The following is a 25041-nucleotide window of genomic DNA, read 5'->3' as shown; positions in this document are numbered from 1 at the left end:
GCTAAATGGAAAGCATTACTCACAAAGATCAAGACAGTAAACTGAAATGAGAATCACCTTTTCTAGTTTCAGCTATCTCAAAGTGAGATGTCTCACCTAATCTTATCAACTTAACACTCTCTAAAGAACAGTGAAAGACACTGATCAATATGAATGACCAATATATGATCAATTCCCTTCCATGAATGCCTAGAACAGATGAATAGCTAAAGCTACAGTGAACACCAACAGTTCAGGGAAAAATGTCCAAGGTGATTATGCTCATGCATTGTAATTGTATGAGTTTTCTTCTATCTTCTACCAGTTTTGCAGACATGTATAATTTTTATTCCTGCAGATCTACTGAGCAAGTTGGTAGGCATCTAAACTATGATGAGGCTTTAGAAATGTACAAGACACAAAATTGTCGGTGTCAAAGGCGGAGCGTTCAAAAGAAAAACAAAACCAAAAAACTCGGAGTCAAATTTCACAAGCAGTGAATGCAGTGATCTGTTTCACAGTCCTCCCTGAAACCACTCTGTGAACAAGTATGACTCATTCCAAATTCAGCCCTGTGGATTTTTGTTGGGCTGCAATGTAAACACACAAACAACTTTTACCCACTCTGGACTTATTCAAAAGCAGAAATAGAAAAGATAGCTTAGGACCACTTAGCTCTTGGTTTCCTCTTCATCAGAGCTATCTTACAACAAAGACAAACACTGAACTGAGATCTAGCACCTTGCAGAAAGCTTTTTAAAAATTACCCTTGCTAATTGCAATATGTAAGCTACCAATCCAAGTATTGCTGGAAGTCCTGCTGATGCCCAAGAAAACTAAAGAAATAGAACAGACTGATACTCCCTTTCCTATCCAGATTAATGCCTACTCTTTATGTTACTGATATTGAAGTTATATGTCTAGTCTCTATCCAAAACACAATGAAAGCATGAAATCTACTCACCTCATAAGATTCATTAGGGAAAATAGTACAAGTTTTTTTGGGAGTGGTCGGTGTTAGACCTGTAGTTGAACTTGAACCATTAACTGGAGGAGTTGTGCTGTGTGTAGAACTTCCTGTAATGGTGACTGCAGTTGATGTTGCAGTAGGCCCAGATGTAGTAGTTGAGACAGGGGGAAGAGTTTTTAAGGTCGTGGAGATGCTGGTTGTTGCATTGATTGTGATAAAACTACTAGAGGTGGTTCCTGAAGTGGTTGTAAAGCTTTCTGTTGGAGTAGTACCAGAGGTGGTGGTTGACACAGGGCTGGTTGATGTAGGTGATGTTGTTGGAGTAGTAACAGTTGCAGAGGTTGTCATTGGGGTACTTGTTTCTGTTCCTACTGTGGTGGTGGGGGGAGTGGACACTGAGGGTGTGGGGCCTGAAGTGGTGGTCTTGGGGGTTGATGTTCCAGTGAATGGGGTTGTTGATACTGGTGGTTGTGTTCCTGTACTGCTGCTTGGTCCCGATGTTGTGGTGGTGCTAGGGGTGGAAGTGGGGGTAGGGAATCCTATTGGAGGGGTTGGGATCCTGGTGGTGGTGGTCTCATGGATAGTTGTTTCTGTTACTGGTGTGGTGCTGGTGGATCTTGAGGGTGTGGGGCCTGAAGTGGTGGTCTTGGGGGTTGATGTTCCAGTGAATGGGGTTGTTGATACTGGTGGTTGTGTTCCTGTACTGCTGCTTGGTCCCGACGTTGTGGTGGTGCTAGGGGTGGAAGTGGGGGTAGGGAATCCTATTGGAGGGGTTGGGATCCTGGTGGTGGTGGTCTCATGGATAGTTGTTTCTGTTACTGGTGTGGTGCTGGTGGATCTTGAGGGTGTGGGGCCTGAAGTGGTGGTCTTGGGGGTTGATGTTGTTCCAGTGAATGGGGTTGTTGATACTGGTGGTTGTGTTCCTGTACTGCTGCTTGTTCCCGACGTTGTGGTGGTGCCAGGGGTGGAAGTGGGGGTAGGGAATCCTATTGGAGGGGTTGGGATCCTGGTGGTCTCATGGATAGTTGTTTCTGTTACTGGTGTGGTGCTGGTGGATCTTGAGGGTGTGGGGCCTGAAGTGGTGGTCTTGGGGGTTGATGTTGTTTCAGTGACTTCAGATGTGGTAGTTGTCACTGGGCTTGTTGACACTGGTGATGTTGACTTTTGACTAGTGGTGCTTGCAGTAGACACTGTACTTATTTCTGTCGTTCTTGTTGTTGGCAGTGGGGTAACTGAAGGAGTAACTGGAGTGCTTGCTGTTGTCGGCACCTCTGGTTCAGGTGTCTCTTTAAGATAGGAAGAAAACAGAATATTTTAAGCAGGGAAATTGCATGTTGTTCCTAATGTCATCTCATTTTCCACTAAGCATACATAGTTCAACAAGCCTAAGCATAGGATCTTTAGATAGAAATAAAGCAGAAATTGTTTTATTAATGGTTTTGCTAATCACTGAGGGATTATTAACAAAATATCCTGCCTCTTGCATAGTAGACATTGATATAAACACTTTATGAACAATCAGTGTCAGAGGGGGACATCTTCCACACTATTAAAACTTTATATTGCATGGAAGAGTCCAGCAGTCCAAGATCCATGCGGAATACATTGAGTAGTTCAATGAACTCTGGTTAATACTGTATTGCTATCATACTATATTCTATGGAAAGGTCATTATTCCCTGTGCTGCTTCATGTGGCACGTTCATACCACCACTGGCATGATTATGGTCAGCGTCATTTGACTCTACAGAAACTGAGCTGTTTGTGGAGCAGTCTGTGTTCCATTTCTAATGCCAAGGCCTTTAAGACTACTCACACACAAGCTATTTTGGAATGCTACGGACCCAAAATACTCTTTTCTACTTTTTCACATGGCCAGTTTTCATTATGATTGTTAATGGAGACTCCTTTAAAATAGTTTTTGATTAGGATGTTAAAAAATGTTCATGACTCTCACAGGCCAGCATCAGAGCTATCTATTTGTGCTTTTATAGCATAATATAAGTGACGCATGGTAGAGAGAGAAGCACTGTGTACATAATAAGAGTGCAGTAATAATGCTAGAAGAATTAAGATGCACTGCTTTTGCCCAGGCAACCCACAAGGACAGTTCTTCAATGAAAACTAATTTACATTTGGGTGGAAACAGGCAAACTCTTTCATGTACTTCATGCCCTTTAACAGACGCAGATGAACTGGGACAGTAGGGGATATAACATTGCTGCTGAAAGGTCAGATGGGATGTTTTTGAAATACAATCAACTACATTAGTGCACAGTTTAGAAACTAAAACGCATGTTAAGCTGCCAATAAATCCTGCTTTCTAAAATCAGCAAAGAACATGAAACCCTGAGAATTACTTTGTGCTTCAGTGGGTGGACCCGACGGGGTTATGGTGTTAATATTTTCAGGAGTTGTGGGGGTAATTGGAACAGTGGTTGTGGTGCTCGGAGGGCTGGTGGTGGTGGTGAGAGTCTCCGGTGACGTGGAAGTGGTTGTCGATTTTGGCGTGCTCAGTGTGGATGAAGTCGGGCCTGTTAGAAACAGCAGGGACAGAGAAAAGAAAGGCACAAAGGCATCAGTGGGACTCAATGCAAACTCAACAGAAGCTGCACATGAGGCAGCAGCCACAGAGCTAGAGAGGCCAGACTAGCCTACCACCAGCCCTTCCTTTCTAGTCCCAAAAAGCACAATATTTGAAACCCATGCACACACAGGGTCAGGTCCCTTCCCTCTTAGCAAAGAGATGGTGCTGGAAAGTACTTCTTACAAAATCAGAAAGACCTACCAATAGGTAAGAGATAAGAAGGAGCAATGCTTTTGATCTTGCTGGGGCTTTCTGTCTCCATGTCATTATCTAGAACACCACACTAAATCCTCAGGAAAGAGCTGAGATGGGAAGCTGTGATCAGGCAAGGAAGCATGCCCAGCAGTATCTTCCTGCCTGACTGGCATGTGGTTTTCTCAATGTCATCCTGGTAAGTGGATTCTCAGAGTACTAGTGGATCTGATCAGCTAAAGACCACAGTTCCCAGAAAGTCACAGTCTGCAGAATGAAACTCTTTCCAAAAGCATATCCTATCCTACATCTATAACAGCTGTCAAGCATTAGCACTGACAGGGCAAAGGAACAGGAGAGTGGGAAGAAGACCTACACAGTTATGTCCAATCAGTGCCTAAAATGCCAGTACTGAAAAACTAAAGCCATGCCACAATTGCACATATGTACAGTGAATATGTTCTGGCCAGCTGAGGGATGAGGTCCAGCAGCAAAAAAAGGCAAGATTTCCCATCAGTTCAAGATCTGTGTAAGCTGAGCATCAGTATGAAACACCTCCTCTGAGCTTTTTGAATGAGGGATGACCAGATCTTTTGCCCGGAACCACAAAACATTTTTCCTTCTTAAATAGCCAGATGAAAGGCAAGTTTTAAGCAATGGCTCTTCCAGGGATGCTCTGCAGTTACACCCATCCCAGATCCATCGGAGACACAAAATTTGAGGTGCTCATGTTCCTTCAGGGCAACTGCAGGAAGGGAGCAAGCAACAGCACAGGACAGAGAAGTACCTGGAGTTGGTGTGGTGGTGGTGTATGTTGGTGTTGGTGAGGATGCACTTGAAGTAGTTGAGGTGGGCGTTGGTGGTCCAGTAACAGTGGTTGTTGTGCTTGGAGGGCTGGTGGTGGAGGTGGGAGTCTCCGTCAGTGGAGTCGTTGATTTTGGTGTGCTTGGTGTGGATGAAGTTGGGACTGTTAGAAACAGCAGGGACAGAGAAAACAAAGGCACAAAGGCATTAGTAGGACTCAATGTGAAATGAAAAGTAGCTGCACGTGAGGCAGCTGGCAGAGAGCTAGAGAGCTCAGCTTAGCACAGCAATGGTCCCTAGCACCAGCCCTGGCTTTCTGTCTGTAGAAAGCAGAATATTTGTAATCAAAGCACAGAAAGTATCATGGCTCTCCTCTCCTAGCAGAGACTGGGCATAGTGGTGGAAGGTAATTCTCACAAAATCAGAGAGACCTACGAATAGGTAAGAGATGAGGAGTAGTAATGCTGTGGGTCTGGCCAGGGCTTTCTATCTCTGCCTCATTACCTGACTACTAACTCAGGGAGTAAGAGCTGAGATGGGAATCTGTGATCAGGGAAGGAAGTATGTACAGCATATGTTTCTGCCTGATTGGCATGTGGTTTTCTCAATGTTGCCTTGAGTAGTGGATTCTCAGAGTACTAGTGGATCTGATCAGCCAAAGAAGCAGGTCAAAGAATGTCAGTCTGCAGAATGAAACTGTTCTGAAAGGATGGCAGAGGAATCCTTCTTCCTACATCTATAACCACTAAAACATTTTTGCACTAACAGGGCAAAGGAACAGGAGAGAGGGAAGAATGTCTACACAGTTATGCACAAATAGTGCCTAAAATGCCAGTGCCAAAAAACCCAAAGCAGTGACTAAATTCTGGCCAGCTGAAGGACAAGGTCCAGCAGCAAAAAAGGCAAGATTTCCCATCAGTTCAGCATCTGTGCAACCAAGGTCCAGCAGCAGCACAAAATTTTTCATAGCAGGCTCTCTGTCAGGGAAGCCAAGACCTTTTCCCCAGAACGACAAAACATTTTTCCTTCTTAAATAGCCAGATGAAAGGCAAGTTTTAAACAAAGACTGTTGCAGTGTTGCCCTGAAGTTATACCCATCCTGGATCCATCTGAGATGCACAATTTGAGGTGCTCATGTACCTTCAGGGCAACAGGACGGGAGCAAGCAACAGCACAGGACAGAGAAGTACCTGGAGTTGGTGTGGTGGTGGTGTATGTTGGTGTTGGTGAGGATGCACTTGAAGTAGTTGAGGTGGGTGTTGGTGGTCCAGTAACAGTGGTTGTTGTGCTTGGAGGGCTGGTGGTGGTCGTGGGAGTCTCTGGTGACGTAGAAGTGGTTGTCGATTTTGGTGTGCTTGGTGTGGGTGGAGTTGGGGCTGTTAGAAAAAGTAGGGACAGAGAAAACAGACAAAGGCACAAAGGCATCAGTGGGACTCAATGCAAACTCAACAGAAGCTGTGCATCAGGAAGTGGCCACAGAACTAAACAGGTCAGCCCACCATTAGCACAACAACAGTCCCCAGAACCAGCCCTTCCTTTCTGGTCATAGAATGCACAGAGAGGGTCATGGCCTTCCTCTCCTAGTGAAAAGATTAAAGATGGTGCCAGAAGGTGCTTCTCACAAAATCAGACAGACCAACCAATAGGTAAGAGATGAGGAGGAGCAATGCTTCGCATCCAGCTAGGCCTTTCTGTCCCTGCCTCATTATCTGAACACTTTGCTAAATCCTGGTGTAAGAGCTGAAATGGGAAGCTGCAATCAAGGACGGAAGCACGCACATGATTGGCATGTGATTCCTTCTGTGTTCCAACGTCAGTCTGATGCTGGGCTTCCCTGGGCACTAGTGGATCTCATCAGAGATAGCATCACCCAAAAATTACAGTTCACAACAAAAGGCAGTCTGCAAAGTTCCCAAAAAGGCTGGCAGGATAATCATTCCTTCTTACATGTTTAACAACTGACAACACAACTAGCACACACAGTGGGCACAGGAGAAAAGGAGGAAAGTCTACAAAACTGAACCCAAACAAAGCCTGAAATGCACTTCCACAAGACCAAGTCCCACTGCAATTGCACTCCATGGGTCCAGTGACTACATTCTGGACAGCTGAAGGACACAGTCCAACAGCTGCAAAAGCAATGTTGCCCATTTGTTCAGTATCTGTCTAAGCTGGGCACCAACATAAAATACCTCCTTGAAGCACTGTTGAGTCAGGAAAGACAAGACCTTCCCCCAAGAATCCCTAAATCCTTGTTCCTTATGAAACAGCCAGCCCAAGGGCCAGATTTGGCCATAGAACTTTTCCTGGGACTCCCAGAAGTTACACCCATCACTGATCCCACCTAGAGACACATATGGAGGTGTTTCATGGACCTTCACTACTCCCAAAGCAAGGCCAGACATGACAACAGAACCAGAAATTATTTGTTGATTCTGTTCCTGGGGGCAGAGGGGTTTTGGTGAGAATTATTGTTTTTGGGAACATACTTTGAGGAGTTGACATGGTGGTTGTTGATCCAGTAACAGTGGTTGTTGTTGTTGTTGTGCTTGGAGGGCTGGTGGTGGTGGTGGGAGTCTCTGGTGACGTGGAAGTGGTTGTCGATTTTGGCGTGCTCGGTGTGGATGGAGTTGTGCCTGTTAGAAACAGCAGGGACAGAGAAATCAGACAAAGGTACAAAGGCATCAGTGGGACTCAGCTGGATCTGAACAGAAGCTGCACATGAGGCAGCTGCCACAGAGCTAGAGAGGTCAACCCCTCCTTAGCAGAGCAACAGACCCCAGAACCAGCCCTTCCTTTCTTAGCCCAGAAAGAAAACTCATTGACATCCATCTAAAGAGATGGTCATGGCTCTTCTTTTGTAGTGAAGAGACTGGGGATGGTGCTGGAAGGTGCTTCTCACAAAATTAGGGAGACCTAGCAGTAGTTAAGAGATGAGAAGGAGTAATGCTTTGGATCTGTCTGGGGCTTTCTATCTCTGGCTCATTACCTAAACAACTTGCTAACTCATAGAGTAAGAACTTAGGGGAATCTGTGCTCCAGAAATGGATCATGTAGCAGAACACATTTCTACCTCATAATCATGTGATTTTCCCAATGTCACCCTGATGAAGGACATCACAGACTACTAGTGGATCTGATCAGCCAAAGACCACAGTTCACCACAAGCGGTAGCAGGTAGCCAAAAGCATGGGAGAGGAATCCTTTCTTTCTACATCTATAACCAAAGATTAGCACAGACACAGCCAAGAAGGAGAAGAGAGGGGAAAAAAGGCTATACAGCTGAGCCTAAAACAGTCCCTAAATGCCAGTGTCAAGAACCAAAATAATTGTCCAACTGCACATCATGGGCTCTGTGACTATATTCTGCCCAGCAGAAGCACATGGTCCAACAGCTGCAAAAGTAGCTCAATATGTGACTTAGCTGGGCAGGAAGATGAAATACCTTCTCAGAGCACTGTTGCATCAAGAAAGACAAGAACTTCTTCCTGGGACCCCTGCATCTTCATCACTTTTAAAACAGCCCAAATGAACTTTGGGCACAACTGATTACCTGGAATGCCCAGAAGTTACATCTTTGATCCCACACAGAGCCACAAATGGAGATACTCACAGACATTCATTACTGCCACAGCCATGCCAGACATGACAACAGAACCAGAGAATTATTTTTTGATTCTGTTCCTGGGGCCAGAGGGGTTTTTATGGGAATTACTAGCATTGGGAACATACTTTGAGGAGTTGAGATGGTGGTTGTTGATCCAGGAACAGTGGTCGTTGTGCTCAGAGGGCTGGTGGTGGTCGTGGGAGTCTCTGGTGACGTAGAAGTGGTTGTCGATTTTGGCGTGCTCAGTGTGGATGGAGTCGGGCCTGTTAGAAACAGCAGGGACAGAGAAATCAGACAAAGACACAAATACATGAGTGGGACTCAATAGGAGCTGAACAGAAGGTGTGCAGGAGGCAGTTGCCACAGAACTAGAGAGGCCAGCCCACCCTTAGTACAGCAAAGATCCCTAGGATGAGCCCTTCCTTTCTGGCCCCAGAAAGCAAACTCCTTGAAATTTGTGCACACACTCATAGCCCTCCTCTCCTAATAAGAGACTAAGGGGGGAAGAGAATAAGGGGATGGTGCTGGAAGGTGCTTTGCAAAAAATCAGAAAGACCTACCAACAGGTAATAGATGAGAAGGAGCAATGCTTTTGATCATGCTGGAATTTTATATCTCTGCCTCATTATCTAGAACACCACACTAAATCCTCAGGAAAGAGCTGAGATGGGAAGCTGTGATCAGGCAAGGAAGCATGCACAGGAATATGTTCCTGGCTGATTGGCATGTGGTTTTCTGATGTCAGGAGTTCTCAGATTAATAGTGAATTTTGTCAGGCAAAGACCATAGTTCACAGAAAGTCACAGTCTGCTGAGTGAAACTGTTTCCAAAAGCGTGGCAGAGGAATGCCTTCTTCCTGCATCTATAATAGTTGAGAAGCATTGGCATTGACATGGGAAAGGAGCAAGAGAGAAGGAAGAAAGACCATACATCTGCGCCTAAAGAGAGTTTGAAATGCAAATGTTACAATATCAAGCCCCACTTCATTACACGCCAGGGACACCACTCTGGTCAGCTGGAAGACAAAGTCTAACAGCAGCAAAAGCTACTAAGTCCTGGTTCCTTCTGAAACAGAGATGAAGGGCCAGCTATGGGCAAAGGCTGTTTCAGGGGCTGTCCCGAAGTTAATTCATTCTGGATACAATACAGAGGCAAAAAAATAGGTGTTCACAGACACCCAGCACTCCCAAAGGCAAAGAACATATGAGACTACAAAATTTAAAAGTACCTGGAGTTGATAAGGTGGTGGTGTACGTTGGCGTGGGAGAGGACGTGCTTGAAGTAGTCGAGGTGGGTGTTGGTGGACCAGTAACAGTGGTTGTTGTGCTCGGAGGGCTGGTGGTGGTGGTGGGAGTCTCTGGTGATGTGGAAGTAGTTGTCGATTTTGGTGTGCTTGGTGTGGGTGGAGTTGGGGCTGTTAGAAACAGCAGGGACAGAGAAAACAGACAAAGGCACAAAGGCATCAGTGGGACTCCATGTGAACTCAACGGAAGCTGCCCATCAGGCAGTGGCCACAGACCTAGACAGGTCAGCCCACCCTTAGAACAACAAAGGTCCCCAGAACCACTCCTCCCTTTCCAGCCATAGAAAGCAGAACCCTTGACATGCATGCGCACACAGAATGGGTCACAGCCCTTCTTGCCCAGTGAAGACACTGGGGATAGCACTGTAAGGTACTTCTCACTAAATCAGAGAGATCTACCTATAAGGAAGATCTATAAGATTCTACAAGGAAGAGAGGAGGAGGGGTCATGCTTTTCATCTGCTGGGGGCATTCTATCTCTGCCTCATTACCTGAACACCTCACTAACTCATGGAGTAAGAGCTGAGACAGCAATCTGTGGTCAAGGATGGATGTATGCACAAGAGGCTCAAGATCCTCACAGGAGAGGAGGACATAGAGCCCTGTATTCTTGCTCCTTCTGAAACAACCAGCCCAAGGGCCACCTTTGGGCAAAGGCCCTTTCAGGGGATACACAACAATTATCCCAATCTCAGATCCCAGAGAGAGGCACAAATGGAGGTGCTCACAGACCTTCAGTTCCCCACAGCAAGGAAACACATGAGAGCACAGATCAGAGAAGTACCTTGAGTTGATGTGGTGGTGGTGTATGTTGGTGTGGGCGTGGATGTGCTTGAAGTAGTTGAAACGGGTGTTGTTGAGACAGGAGCAGTTGTGGTTGTCTGTGAGGTGCTGCCACTAGTGGTGGTGCTGCTGGGGGGCAGCGTGGTGGTGGTGGTGGTGGTGCTGGTGCTGGTAGGGCTGGTAGGGCTGGTAGGGCTGGTAGGGCTGGTAGTCTCCACTGTTGTTGACGTTGGAGTGGTGGTTGATATTGGAGAGGTCACACTGCTTGTTGTGGGGGAAGATGTCGAAGTTGTGGTGCTCGTGGTGCTTGGAGTTGGAAGACACTCTGGTTTGTTGGGGGTGCAGCAGACACTGATCTCGTAGTTGAGGCAGACTGGCATTGGTATTATACCTCCTATCTGCTGATCCTTATTGTTACAGATGAGCCCTACGTTCACGTTGCATTCCACTTTCTGCCCTAAATCTGCAATGGAATGGCTAGGGAATTTCTCTGCTCGGCATGAAATATTCTCAACTTTCGCACACTCCCAGGAGGGGTATTTCTTCCAAATGTTCTCAAAGGTTTCGTAGTCACCACCATTCCTGTCAGAACCATCTGGGTAACTCACATCGATCCAGTCTGTCCAGATGCACTCACATGCTGAGAGGAGACAACGAGATGGATAGTTAGAAACAGACAGGAGAGAGACAGCAATGCAGGGCACCAGCAGCACACACAGGTGGTGCTCTGGGCACTCCCAGGCAGTGCCCCTCAGGTTGTTACTGCACTAGCCAACGTGGGCCATAAGAAAGCTCAGTGGTGGGGCCAGGCCTCTCCTTCTTGACCCTGAAAACCACTCCTGGCCCACGTCAGGACACAGGCACTCGTGAGTTATGTGTGTGTGCCCCACAGCTGGGGCACACTGCTTTGTATGGACGCTCCTTTGCAAAAAAACACGCACATAAGACCCATAAAGGAGGCAGAGTGGGACTAAGCAGAGACTCCTGCCACTCTCTCAGCTTCTTGGGCCATGCACATCACCTCAGTATCTCATGCAGAAACCAACCACTGGGAAGGCACCTGACGACAGGGAAAGCAGGCACAGGACACACGCTGCTGACAAAAACGCAGCTGCTTCCCAGCAGTGCTTCCCAGCAGTGCTTTCCAGCAGCACACAGATTGCTGGAGACAAGCACCAATGGGAACGCTGGTAGAATCCAGCTGGCCAGAGCTTGTGTCTGTCAGAAGTGGCAATCTGAGCTCTAAAACCAATTCCCAAACTCTGCCAGCAAAAGCTGTGGAAGCATCCTACAGCCCAAACAACTGGTAAATTGTTGCAATGGCCACAGAAGCAAAACAGGAGAGAAAGGAAATTAGGTCTGCACAGCTGTGCCCAAAAAAAGCCTGAAATGCCACTGCCACAAACTTTAGCCCCACTTCCACTGCACACCTTGGGTCCAATGACTACATTCTGGACTGCTGAAGGACAATGTCCAATAGCAGCAAAAGCAACATTCCCATCACATCAGTATCTGTCTAATCCAGGCACGGGTATGAAATACCTCCATGGAGCATTGTTGAGTCAGGGAAGACAAGACCTTCTCCCAAGGTCCCCTAAATCCTTGTTTCTTTTAAATAGCCAGAACAAGGGCCAGGTTTAGCCACAGGTTGCCCAGAAATTACACCCATCCCTGATCCCTTCCAGAGCCACATATGGAGGTGCTCATGGATCTTCACTACTCCCACAGCAAGGCCAGAAATGACAACAGAGCCAGAGAATTATTTGTTGCCACTGTAGCTGGAGGCACAGGGCTTTGGGCAGGAATTATTTGGTTTTGGAACATACGTGCAGGAGTCCGGATGGTTGTTGTAGTAGTTGTTGTTGTTGTCGGTGATCTGGAGGTGGTGGTGCTGGTGCTGGTGCTGGTAGTGGTGGTGGGCGTGGTGCTGCTGAGAGTCTCTGCTGATGTGGAAGTGCTTGTCAATTCCGATGTAGGGGATGCTGTGCTCGGTGTGACTGTTGGAAACAGCAGGGACAGAGAAAACAGACAAAGGCACAAAGGCATCAGTGGGACTCAGCGTGAACTGAACAGAAGTTGTGCATGAAGCAGCTGCCCCAGACCTAGGGGGGTCAGCCCACCCTTAGAACAACAAAGGTATCTAGCACCACCCCCTCTATTTCTTGCCCAAGAAAGCAGAATCCTTGACATTCATGCACAGAGTTCTTCCTTTCTTTCTCAAGAGACTGGGGATGGTTCTGGAAGGTGCTTCTCACAAAATCAGAGAGACCAAGCAAGAGACAAGGAGAAGTAATGCATTGGATCTGGCTGCGGCCTTCTATCTCTGCCTCATTACCTGAACACCTCAACAAATCCTAGGGCACGAGCTGAGAGGGGATTGTGTGGTTTAAGAACAAAGCACACACAGGAATATGTTCCTGCCTCGTTGTCATAAGATTACCACTGATTGGATGTCAGCCCTCTCAAGGGCTTCCCAGAGGATTAGTGAATCTCATCAGCCAAAGACCACACTTCAGAGGAAGTGACAGTCTGCAGAGTGAAACTGTTCCCAAAAGCCTGTCACAGAAATCCTTGCTTTCTACATCTATAAACACTGGCATCCACTAGTGCTGACATTGCAATGGCAGAGAAGATAGTGAATAAAGTCTACAAAATTTTTCCCAGAAAGCACCTGAAATTGCAGTACCACAAGAGTAATCCCCACTGCAATTTCACACCTTAAGTCCACTGACTACATTCTTGACAGATGAAGGACAAGGTCTAACAAGAACTCAAGATTCCCCATCAAGTTAACATCTAAGCCCAGCAGGAGTGCCAGCATGAAATACCTTCTTAGATACTTGTTGAGTAATGGAAGCCAAGAGCTTCTCACAAGGAACCCTGAATTCTCATCACTTCTGAAACAGCCAACACAAGTTCCAGCTTCAACCAAGGACATTTCATGGCATGCACAGAAGTTACAGCCATCCCCAGTTCCATACTGAGGCACAAATGGAGGTGCTAACAGATCTTCATTACTCCCAAAGCAAGAGGATACAAGATCAGGCAAGGCAGAAGTACCTGGAGTTGATACGGTGGTTGTATGTTCCCATATGGGTGGGGATGTGCTTGAAGTAGTTGAGAATGTTGTTGATGAGCCAGTAACAGTTGTTGTTGTTGTCTTGGGGGTGCTGATGCTGGTGGTGCTGCTGGGGGGCATCGTGGTGCTGGAAGTGATGATGGGAGTTTCTGGTGTGCTCGGTGTCTTCGTAGGTGGGGCTGTTAGAAACAGCAGGGACAGAGAAAACAGAAAAAGGCACAAAGGCATCAGTGGGACTCAACAGAAACTCAACAGAAGCTGCACATGAGGCAGCTGCCACAGAACTAAACAGGTCAGCCCACCATTAGCACAACAATCGTCCCCAAAACCAGCCCTTCCTTTCTGGCCATAGAAAGTAGAATCCTTGAAATCCATCCACAGAGAGGGTCATGGCCTTCCTCTTCTAGTGAAAAGATTAAAGATGGTGCTGGAAGGTGCTTCTCACAAAATCAGACAGACAAACCAATAGGTAAGAGATGAGGAGGAGCAATGCTTTGGATCTGGCTGGAGCTTCCTATCTCTGCCTCATTACTGGAACACCTCACTAATTCATGAAATTGGAGATAAGAGTGGAAGCTGGGAAGGAAAGCATGCCCAGGAGTATGTTCATGTCAGATTGGCATGTGATTCCCCCTGTATTTCAATGTCAGCCTCATGCAGGGCTTCCCTGGGCACTAGTGGATCTCACCAGGTGAGGTGTCAGCCAAAGACCAAAAGTTCACAGCAGTAGGCAGTCTGCAGAGGGAAACTATTCCCTCAAGGGCTGGCAGGAGAATCATCCCTTCTTTCATGTCTGTCAGCTGACAAGCACTAACACTGAGAGGGCATAGGAGGAGGAGAAAGGGCTGAGCCCAAACAAAGCCTGAAATGCACTTCCACAAGACCAAGTCCCACTGCAATTGCACTCCATGGGTCCAGTGACTACATTCTGGACAGCTGAAGGACACAGTCCAACAGCTGCAAAAGCAATGTTGCCCATTTGTTCAGCATCTGTCTAAGCTGGGCACCAACATGAAATACCTCCTTGAAGCATTGAGTCAGGAAAGACAAGACCTTCCCCCAAGAACCCCTAAATCCTTGTTCCTTATGAAACAGCCAGCCCAAGGGCCAGATTTGGCCACAGAACTTTTCCTGGGACTCCCAGAAGTTACACCCATCACTGATCCCACCTAGAGACACATATGGAGGTGTTTCATGGACCTTCACTACTCCCAAAGCAAGGCCAGACATGACAACAGAACCAGAAATTATTTGTTGATTCTGTTCCTGGGGGCAGAGGGGTTTTGGTGAGAATTATTGCTTTTGGGAACATACTTTGAGGAGTTGACATGGTTGTTGTTGATCCAGTAACAGTGGTTGTTGTTGTCGTTGTGCTTGGAGGGCTGGTGGTGGTGGTGGGAGTCTCCGGTGACGTGGAAGTGGTTGTCGATTTTGGTGTGCTCAGTGTGGATGAAGTTGGGCCTGTTAGAAACAGCAGGGACAGAGAAATCAGACAAAGGCACAAAGGCATCAGTGGGACTCAGTGTGAACTCAACAGAAGCTGTGCATAAGGCAGTTATGCTGCGGGAGGTTTAAGTTGGATGTTAGGAGGAATATCTCCAGAGAACAAATGATTAGACACTGCAATTGACTGCCCAAGGAGGTGGCAGAGCCACAGTGTCCGGCGGCTTTTAAGACAAAAGTGGATGTGGCACTTAGCACATCATCTAGGTGACATTGTGGTGTTCAGGCAAAGGCTGGACATGATGATCTCAGAGATTTTTTTCTGACCTAACTTATTCTGTGAATATATGCCTGTCTGACCGTCATGTGATATCCCTGCAGTGCAATGAAGGCATGATGAATGACTTCCCTGGGCACTAGTAAATCTCATGAAAGGCTACAGTTCACAGCAACGGGCAGTCTGCAGAGAGAAATTGTTCCCAAAAGTCTGGCAGGGGAATCCTTCATTACTACAGCTATTACAACTGACAACTGTTATCACTGAGAAGGCGGAGGGGAAAAAACTTAGCACAGCTGTGCCCAAACAGAACCTGATATGCCACTGCCAGTAGACCAAGCCCTACTCACATTGAACTCCATGGATCCAGTGGTTCCATTCTGACCAGCAGAAAGATGGCCCAAAACCAGCAAAAGCAACATTTCTCATCAGTTTAACATCTCTCTAGGCTGGGCACCAGCATGCTCTACCTCCTTAGAGCCCTATTGAGTAAGGGAAGCCAAGACCTTCTCCCATGACCCCTGAATTCTTGTTCCTTATGAAGCAGCCAGCCCAAAACACCAGGGAAGGACCAGCCCATTTCCTGGAATACCTGAAAATTATACCCATCCTGATTCCATACAGGGGCAGAAAGAGGTGCTGACGGACCTTCAATACTCCAGCAGCAGGGGAACATGTGAGAGCACAAAATGTAGACGCACCTGGAGTTGGTGTGGTGGTGGTGTATGTTGGTGTGGGCGTCGATGTGCTTGGAGCAGTTGAGGTGGGTGTTGGCAGACTAGTAACAGTTGTTGTGCTCGGGGTGCTGATGCTGGTGGTGCTGCTGGGGGGCATCGTGGTGCTGGCAGTGGTGGTGGGACGGGTTGGCGGCCCTGTTGTAGAGGACACTGTGCTTGGTGTGGATGGAGTTGTGCCTGTTAGAAACAGCAGGGACAGAGAAAACAGACAAAGGCACACAGGCATCAGTGGGACTCAATGTGAATCCAACAGAAGCTGTCCATCAGGCAGTGGCCACAGACCTAGACAGGTCAGCCCACCCTTAGAACAACAAAGGCCCCCAGAATCAATCATCCTGTTCTGTCCCCAGAAAGCAGAATCCTTGACATTCATGCACAGAGAGCGTCATGGCCCTCCTCTCCTAGGTAGGACACTGGGAATGGTGCTGGAAGGTGCTTCTTACAAAGTCAGAATGACGTACCAATAGGTAAGAAATGAGGAGCAGTAATGCTTCTGAACTTGCTGGAGCTTTCTAGCTCTGCCTCATTACCTGAGCACCTCACTAAACACTGGAGTAAGACCTGAGATGGGAATGTGTGGTAAGGGAAGGAAGCATGCACAGGGATATCTTGCTGCCTGTTTGTCATGTGATTTTCCAGTGTCAGCCTGATAAAGGGCTCCCCAGTGCACTAGTGGATCTGATCAGCCAAAGACCACAATTCACAGCAAAGGGTAGTATGCAGACTGAAACTGTTCCCAAAATCCTGCCAAAAAATCCTTCCTTCTTACACCTAGAGTAGCTGAACACCATCAAAGGTACAAGGTTAAAGGAGGAGTAGAAAGGTGGGAAACTATACAGAGCTGTCCCCAAACAGAGCCTGAAATGCAAGTGTCACAAGACCAAGTCCCACTCTAATTGCACTCTATGGGTTACGAAGGATTACGAACAACAGGGGTAAAAGCAAGGATTCCATTGCTTCAGAATCTCTACAAGATGAGGCACCTGGATGAAATGCCTTCCGGAAGCACTGCTGAGTCAGGGAAGTTAAAACATTCTCGCCAAGACCCCTAAATAATTGTTCCCTCTGAAACAGCCAGATCAAAATGATGGCTTTGGGCACATGACATTTCCTAAGACGTCCAGAAGTTACATGCATTCCCAATCCCATCCAGAGCCACAAATGGAGGTAATGTCAGACCTTCAATACTCCCAGTGCAAGGTGAGAAATGATAGAAGAATCAGATAATTATTTGCTGGTTGTGTAGTTAGATACAGAGGAATTTGGTGGGAATTACTTCTGCTGGGAACATACTTTCAGGAGTTGAGATGGTGGTGGTTGATCCAATAACCGTTGTTGTTGTTGTTGTTGTTGTGCTTGGAGGGCTGGTGGTGGTGATGGGAGTCTCCGGTGACGTGGAAGTGGTTGTCGATTTTGGTGTGCTTGGTGTGGGTGGAGTTGGGGCTGTTAGAAACAGCAGGGACAGAGAAAACAGACAAAGGCACAAAGGCATCAGTGGGACTCCATGTGAACTCAATGGAAGCTGCCCATCAGGCAGTGGCCACAGACCTAGACAGGTCAGTCCCCCTTAGGAAAACTAAGGTCCCCAGAACCACTCCTCCCTTTCCAGCCATAGAAAGCAGAATCCTTGACATTCATGCACAGAGAGCGTCATGGCCCTCCTCTCCTAAGTAGGACACTGGGAATGGTGCTGGAAGGTTCTTCCTACAAAGTCAGAATGACGTACCAATAGGTAAGAAATGAGGAGCAGTAATGCTTCTGAACTTGCTGGAGCTTTCTAGCTCTGCCTCATTACCTGAGCACCTCACTAAACACTGGAGTAAGACCTGAGATGGGAATGTGTGGTAAGGGAAGCAAGCATGCACAGGGATATCTTGCTGCCTGTTTGTCATGTGATTTTCCAGTGTCAGCCTGGTAAAGGGCTCCCCAGTGCACTAGTGGATCTGATCAGCCAAAGACCACAATTCACAGCAAAGGGTAGTATGCAGACTGAAACTGTTCCCAAAATCCTGCCAAAAAAATCCTTCCTCCTTACACCTAGAGTAGCTGAATACCATCAAAGGTACAAGGTTAAAGGAGGAGTAGAAAGGTGGGAAACTATACAGAGCTGTCCCCAAACAGAGCCTGAAATGCAAGTGTCACAAGACCAAGTCCCACTCCAACTGCACTCCATGGGTCTGTGACTACATTCTGGCCAGCTGAAGGATTACGAACAACAGGGGTAAAAGCAAGGATTCCATTGCACCATCCAGGTGCCTCATCTTGCTCTACAAGATGAGGCACCTGGATGGAATGCCTTCCGGAAGCACTGCTGAGTCAGGGAAGTCAAAACATTCTCGCCAAGACCCCTAAATAATTGTTCCCTCTGAAACAGCCAGACCAAAATGATGGCTTTGGGCACATGACATTTCCTAAGACGTCCAGAAGTTACATGCATTCCCAATCCCATCCAGAGCCACAAATGGAGGTAATGTCAGACCTTCAATACTCCCAGTGCAAGGTGAGAAATGATAGAAGAATCAGATAATTATTTGCTGGTTGTGTAGTTAGATACAGAGGAATTTGGTGGGAATTACTTCTGCTGGGAACATACTTTCAGGAGTTGAGATGGTGGTGGTTGATCCAATAACCGTTGTTGTTGTTGTTGTTGTTGTTGTGCTTGGAGGGCTGGTGGTGGTGATGGGAGTCTCCGGTGATGTGGAAGTGGTTGTCGATTTTGGTGTGCTTGGTGTGGGTGGAGTTGGGGCTGTTAGAAACAGCAGGGACAGAGAAAACAGACAAAGGCACAAAGGCATCAGTGGGACTCCATGTGAACTCAACGGAAGCTGCCCATCAGGCAGTGGCCACAGACCTAGACAGGTCAGTCCCCCTTAGGAAAACTAAGGTCCCCAGAACCACTCCTCCCTTTCCAGCCATAGAAAGCAGAATCCTTGACATGCATGCGCACACAGGATGGGTCACAGCCCTTCTTGCCCAGTGAAGACACTGGGGATAGCACTGTAAGGTACTTCTCACTAAATCAGAGAGATCTACCTATAAGGAAGATCTATAAGATTCTACAAGGAAGAGAGGAGGAGGGGTCATGCTTTTCATCTGCTGGGGGCATTCTATCTCTGCCTCATTACCTGAACACCTCACTAACTCATGGAGTAAGAGCTGAGACAGCAATCTGTGGTCAAGGATGGATGTATGCACAAGAGGCTCAAGATCCTCACAGGAGAGGAGGACACAGAGCCCTGTATTCTTGCTCCTTCTGAAACAACCAGCCCAAGGGCCACCTTTGGGCAAAGGCCCTTTCAGGGGATACACAACAATTATCCCAATCTCAGATCCCAGAGAGAGGCACAAATGGAGGTGCTCACAGACCTTCAGTTCCCCACAGCAAGGAAACACATGAGAGCACAGATCAGAGAAGTACCTTGAGTTGATGTGGTGGTGGTGTATGTTGGTGTGGGCGTGGATGTGCTTGAAGTAGTTGAAATGGGTGTTGTTGAGACAGGAGCAGTTGTGGTTGTCTGTGAGGTGCTGCCACTAGTGGTGGTGCTGCTGGGGGGCAGCGTGGTGGTGGTGGTGGTGGTGCTGGTGCTGGTAGGGCTGGTAGGGCTGGTAGGGCTGGTAGGGCTGGTAGTCTCCACTGTTGTTGACGTTGGAGTGGTGGTTGATATTGGAGAGGTCACACTGCTTGTTGTGGGGGAAGATGTCGAAGTTGTGGTGCTCGTGGTGCTTGGAGTTGGAAGACACTCTGGTTTGTTGGGGGTGCAGCAGACACTGATCTCGTAGTTGAGGCAGACTGGCATTGGTATTATACCTCCTATCTGCTGATCCTTATTGTTACAGATGAGCCCTACGTTCACGTTGCATTCCACTTTCTGCCCTAAATCTGCAATGGAATGGCTAGGGAATTTCTCTGCTCGGCATGAAATATTCTCAACTTTCGCACACTCCCAGGAGGGGTATTTCTTCCAAATGTTCTCAAAGGTTTCGTAGTCACCACCATTCCTGTCAGAACCATCTGGGTAACTCACATCGATCCAGTCCGTCCAGATGCACTCACAAGCTGAGAGCAGACAACGAGACAGACAGTTAGAAACAGACAGGAGAGAGACAGCAATGCAGGGCACCAGCAGCACACACAGGTGGTGCTCTGGGCACTCCCAGGCAGTGCCCCTCAGGTTGTTACTGCACTAGCCAACGTGGGCCATAAGAAAGCTCAGTGGTGGGGCCAGGCCTCTCCTTCTTGACCCTGAAAACCACTCCTGGCCCACGTCAGGACACAGGCACTCGTGAGTTATGTGTGTGTGCCCCACAGCTGGGGCACACTGCTTTGTATGGACGCTCCTTTGCAAAAAAACACGCACATAAGACCCATAAAGGAGGCAGAGTGGGACTAAGCAGAGACTCCTGCCACTCTCTCAGCTTCTTGGGCCATGCACATCACCTCAGTATCTCATGCAGAAACCAACCACTGGGAAGGCACCTGACGACAGGGAAAGCAGGCACAGGACACACGCTGCTGACAAAACTGCAGCTGCTTCCCAGCAGTGCTTCCCAGCAGTGCTTCCCAGCAGCACACAGATTGCTGGAGACAAGCACCAACGGGAACGCTGGTAGAATCCAGCTGGCCAGAGCTTGTGTCTGTCAGAAGTGGCAATCTGAGCTCTAAAACCAATTCCCAAACTCTGCCAGCAAAAGCCGTGGAAGCATCCTACAGCCCAAACAACTGGTAAATTGTTGCAATGGCCACAGAAGCAAAACAGGAGAGAAAGGAAATTAGGTCTGCACAGCTGTGCCCAAAAAAAGCCTGAAATGCCACTGCCACAAACTTTAGCCCCACTTCCACTGCACACCTTGGGTCCAATGACTACATTCTGGACTGCTGAAGGACAATGTCCAATAGCAGCAAAAGCAACATTCCCATCACATCAGTATCTGTCTAATCCAGGCACGGGTATGAAATACCTCCATGGAGCATTGTTGAGTCAGGGAAGACAAGACCTTCTCCCAAGGTCCCCTAAATCCTTGTTTCTTTTAAATAGCCAGAACAAGGGCCAGGTTTAGCCACAGGTTGCCCAGAAATTACACCCATCCCTGATCCCTTCCAGAGCCACATATGGAGGTGCTCATGGATCTTCACTACTCCCACAGCAAGGCCAGAAATGACAACAGAGCCAGAGAATTATTTGTTGCCACTGTAGCTGGAGGCACAGGACTTTGGCCGGGAATTATTTGGTTTTGGAACATACGTGCAGGAGTCCGGATGGTTGTTGTAGTAGTTGTTGTTGTTGTCGGTGATCTGGAGGTGGTGGTGGTGCTGGTGCTGGTGGTGGTAGTGGTGGTGGGCGTGGTGCTGCTGAGAGTCTCTGCTGATGTGGAAGTGCTTGTCAATTCCGATGTAGGGGATGCTGTGCTCGGTGTGACTGTTGGAAACAGCAGGGACAGAGAAAACAGACAAAGGCACAAAGGCATCAGTGGGACTCAGTGTGAACTGAACAGAAGTTGTGCATGAAGCAGCTGCCCCAGACCTAGGGGGTCAGCCCACCGTTAGCTGAGCAGAGATCCCTAGCACCAACCCTTCCATTCTGGCCCCAGAGAGAAAAATCCTTGAAATCCATGCACATAAAGGATGATGGTCCTCCTTTCCTAGCTAGGATACTGGGGATGGTTCTGGAAGGTGCTTCTCACCAAATAAGAGAGACCTACCAATAGCTAAGTGATGAGGACGTGTAATGCTTTTTAAGCCGCTGGCACTTTCTATCTCTGCCTCACTACCTGAACAATTCATAAATCCTTTCAGTAAGAGCTGTGTGGTGAATTCATTGTCAGAGATGAAAGTGGGAAGAGGAGTAAGTTCATGCCTGACTCTCATGAAATTTCCCTCTGGTGGTATTTCAGCCTGATGAAGGGCTTCCCAGAGTTCTAGAGACATCAGTCATCTGCAACTTCCCAGAGCTGCAGATCTCATCAGCAAAAGGGTATAGTTCACAAGAAGTGGCATTTTTTTATTATAAAACTCTTTCCAAAAGTCTCCCAGTGTAATCCCTGCTTCTAAGATCTAGAACCATTTTTATGCACTTGTACTGACATGCCAAACGAGGAGAAAAAAGGGAAGAAATTCTGCCCAGCTGTTCCTAGAATGAGAGTATCGCAGAATAAAGCCTCACTCCAATACCCCTCCATCTGTGGGTCCAGTGACTACATTCTGGCCAGGACAAGGTCCAACAGCAGGAAAATCAAGAATTTCCATCAGTTCAGCACCTGTCTAAGCTGGGCACCAGCATGAAATTTTACCTGGGAGTCTTTTGAATCAGGGAAGCCAAGACCTTCACCCTAGGATCCCTAAATCCCTGTTCTTTTTAACCAGCTGGCCAAAAGGCCAACTTTGCCACAGGGCACTTGAGGGGATGAACAGTAATTCCTCCAATCTGCAATCCCATGGAGACACACTAAAGGAGGGGCCAAGGCAGCTTAATTTCTCCCACAGCAAAGGAACTCATCAGAGAACAGTCCAGAGAAGTACCTGGAGTTGGTGTGGTGGTGGTGTATGTTGGTGTTGGTGAGGATGTGCTTGAAGTAGTTGAGGTGGGCGTTGGTGGTCCAGTGGTGGTTGTTGTCGGGGTGCTGGTGGTGGTGGGAGTCTCCGGCGTGGAGGGAGTGGTTGTCGATTTTGGTGTGCTTGGTGTGGGTGGAGTTGGGGCTGTTAGAAACAGCAGGGACAGAGAAAACAGACAAAGGCACAGAGGCATGAGTGGGACTAAAGAGGAACTGAACAGAAGCTGTGCATGAGGCAGTGGCCACAGAGCTAGAGAGCACTGCAAAGGTCCCTAGCACCATCCCTGGCTTTCTGTCTGTAGAAAGCAGAATCCTTGACATCCATGCACAGAGAGGGTCATGAACCTCTTTTCCTAGTGAAGAGATTAGGCATAATGCTGGAAAGTGCTTCTCATAAAATCAGCAAGACAATGTCAGCCTGAAGAAGGAAGCCTGTGCAGTCCCACCCAGACAATGCCTCTAGCAACAGCAGTTTGAAGCATGGCTAACTGTTTTCTCACACAGCAGGTCCTTTTGGGAATACTCCAGCAGAAACTTAAAAGTCAAAACTCTCCTAAGTAAGGCTTCCTTGCAGACCAACATTTTCTATGATTGTGACCTGCCTTCAGTAGCCATGAGCCCTATATTTCTCCAAAGGCAAAGATCATGGACTATTTTTCAGTTAAATACCTGGAGATGTTGAAGTTAACAGGGTGAGGACTGATGGTGTATACTCACATGTTGTGGAATGGATGTGTATGGGCATGGTGGTAATTTCTGTTGTAGTCCTGGTTGTAGTGGTGCTGCTTATTGTTGTCTGGGTGGTGGTTGCAGTTGAAGGTATAGTAGGTGTAACTGTAGGCCCACAAGGAACTTCCTGCCACTCACAACAGTTTACTCTGATTTCATAATTATAGCAGAGTGGCCACATAGTTATATCTTGCTCATCATTTTTACAGATTAGCCCATATTTAACGTTACACTCTACTTTCTGACCAAGTTCTTCTAAGCTCACATCAGGTTTATCCTTAGCCCTGCATTCAATTTTTTCAGGAGCTGTACATATTTTGTTTCCATGTTTTCTTATTTCATCATATGTTTCATAGTCACCACCACCTTCTTCAGGTTTACTAACATCAAACCACTCAGTCCAATCACAGATTAGTTCTGTGAGTATGCATGGAGCTGCAAGAAAAGACAGAGGTTTCAGTCTTTACAGAGAACATCCTGAAAAGATGCATTTTTTATTTTCTTCCATTAAGGACTAGGGGACTGCATTGCAATTTGTAATCTTTCCAAAGAAAAGAGTTCTAAAATCAGTTCTCTATTACTAGGTTTTTAAACTGGAAGTTGTGCATCAAAATAAAATCACCAAGCTGAAGCCTTTAAAGGTCATTTTTCTCTCTATACTAATGACACTTTTGAAATTATTTTTAAAAAATTATTCATTTTTGTTTAAAATATATTTTTTCTGTGTTGATTGTCTTTAATTTACTCTTCCTTTAAATATCCCTTTGACATTTTTAACAACATTGTTTTGTATTTATAACTTACTTGTAGTGACTGGGTGGCTTGTAGTGGAAACTGAAATACAAGAAAAAGAGATTATCATTTCAAAAGAAATATAATAGTATTTTTTTTTTTGCTGACACTCCTAACATTATTTCTACTATCCCATTAGGATATTGAAAAGCTAACTTTTTTTTCAAAAATAGGAAGGCACCCTATACATTTATACTTACAATTTTTTTCCTGAGAAATAAATCAACTCAAAATGCTAAAAGTCTTTCTTAGTGTGGTGTGATAAAACAATCCATAAATATTGCTCTATCTGTATCTGCTATAATCCCATATAATTGTACATTCTATATTTAAAGTATTTTCCTTAAAGAAAACAATTTTTTAGATCTCATCTGTATTGATGATTTACCTGTGGTGGTGGTGGTAAGAGTACTGTGAGGGGAGGAGGTTGAGATGGTTGTAGGTGAAGATGTTGGACAAGGATAGACTTCACCAGGAACTACAGAGCCATTTGCTGCACAAATGTATGTTATACATATCTCGCCGTCCTGTACGTGTCCCACAGTAGCACCCTCTTCATAACTTGTTCCATTGATGATACAAGGACACCCTGCAAGAAAGAGCTTTACTGTGCAATTTTCCTACTACCATGTAAGAGGCAGAGGCAAAATACTTATGGACAAGAGAGCATTTACATGAATCATGCATGTTTTTCAGACCTGTACCTGGAGCTTAGATCTACTATATTGTGCTAATTTATCTTTACCTTTAAAGCAATGTAAGAACATATTTAATCAAGTCCTGAATAAAATGCCTGGTAGTACAACTTAGAAAGTAAGTTTTTAAATGTTCTAAGAGAAATAATAATTGCAATTTACTACCTGAACACTTTTATACTAATAACTACATGTTCAGGAAGTGCAAATTCATAATGAAATCCATTAGTTTGGATATGGGACATGGGAAGAAAGACTGAAAGGGCATGAGAAAAAGGTTTAACCAGGAGTACTAACAGCAAGGTTCAACAAAAGTGCTGCCAAATTTTCTTCAGTCACAACTTTAACTAGCACTGGAAAGAATTATTCTAAATCAATACTAAGCCTCTGTAAAGTCAGACAGAGCAGTTCTGTGCATTTTCTTTTCTTTTTGTTTCCAGAAAAAAAACAAACATTATTTACCTGGGAGTGGTTTGCACTGTATGGATCCTGATGGATCACAGACACTAAAATAAA

At 46.5% G+C, this 25041-nt stretch overlaps 1 protein-coding gene across 9 annotated transcripts in view; it reads right to left on the bottom strand.

The window, feature by feature from the left end:
* MUC2 (mucin 2, oligomeric mucus/gel-forming) overlaps nucleotides 1-25041 on the bottom strand; it is a 58066-nt gene that overhangs the window by 11114 nt on the left and 21911 nt on the right. The window contains exons 27-47 of one of the 9 annotated variants that reach the window (XM_064425178.1): nucleotides 24988-25031; nucleotides 24219-24419; nucleotides 23843-23872; nucleotides 23027-23473; nucleotides 22278-22454; nucleotides 21004-21177; nucleotides 19179-19817; nucleotides 18354-18506; nucleotides 17054-17203; nucleotides 15725-15937; nucleotides 14618-14764; nucleotides 13285-13482; nucleotides 12051-12221; nucleotides 10226-10864; nucleotides 9367-9552; nucleotides 8264-8401; nucleotides 7021-7167; nucleotides 5722-5907; nucleotides 4515-4694; nucleotides 3309-3482; nucleotides 944-2235 (exon numbers count right to left, since the gene is read on the bottom strand). In XM_064425178.1, the coding sequence (XP_064281248.1) occupies nucleotides 944-2235; nucleotides 3309-3482; nucleotides 4515-4694; nucleotides 5722-5907; nucleotides 7021-7167; nucleotides 8264-8401; nucleotides 9367-9552; nucleotides 10226-10864; nucleotides 12051-12221; nucleotides 13285-13482; nucleotides 14618-14764; nucleotides 15725-15937; nucleotides 17054-17203; nucleotides 18354-18506; nucleotides 19179-19817; nucleotides 21004-21177; nucleotides 22278-22454; nucleotides 23027-23473; nucleotides 23843-23872; nucleotides 24219-24419; nucleotides 24988-25031 (5686 nt within the window). The remainder of the gene's footprint in view (nucleotides 1-943; nucleotides 2236-3308; nucleotides 3483-4514; nucleotides 4695-5721; nucleotides 5908-7020; nucleotides 7168-8263; nucleotides 8402-9366; nucleotides 9553-10225; nucleotides 10865-12050; nucleotides 12222-13284; nucleotides 13483-14617; nucleotides 14765-15724; nucleotides 15938-17053; nucleotides 17204-18353; nucleotides 18507-19178; nucleotides 19818-21003; nucleotides 21178-22277; nucleotides 22455-23026; nucleotides 23474-23842; nucleotides 23873-24218; nucleotides 24420-24987; nucleotides 25032-25041) is intronic. The other 8 variants (XM_064425175.1, XM_064425173.1, XM_064425174.1 and 5 more) reach the window with 8 other exon arrangements.

Source organism: Passer domesticus, chromosome 6 (genome assembly GCF_036417665.1).
Source record: "Passer domesticus isolate bPasDom1 chromosome 6, bPasDom1.hap1, whole genome shotgun sequence".
Taxonomy (NCBI): domain Eukaryota; kingdom Metazoa; phylum Chordata; class Aves; order Passeriformes; family Passeridae; genus Passer; species Passer domesticus.
This window is presented reverse-complemented; position numbering and strand designations above follow the sequence as displayed.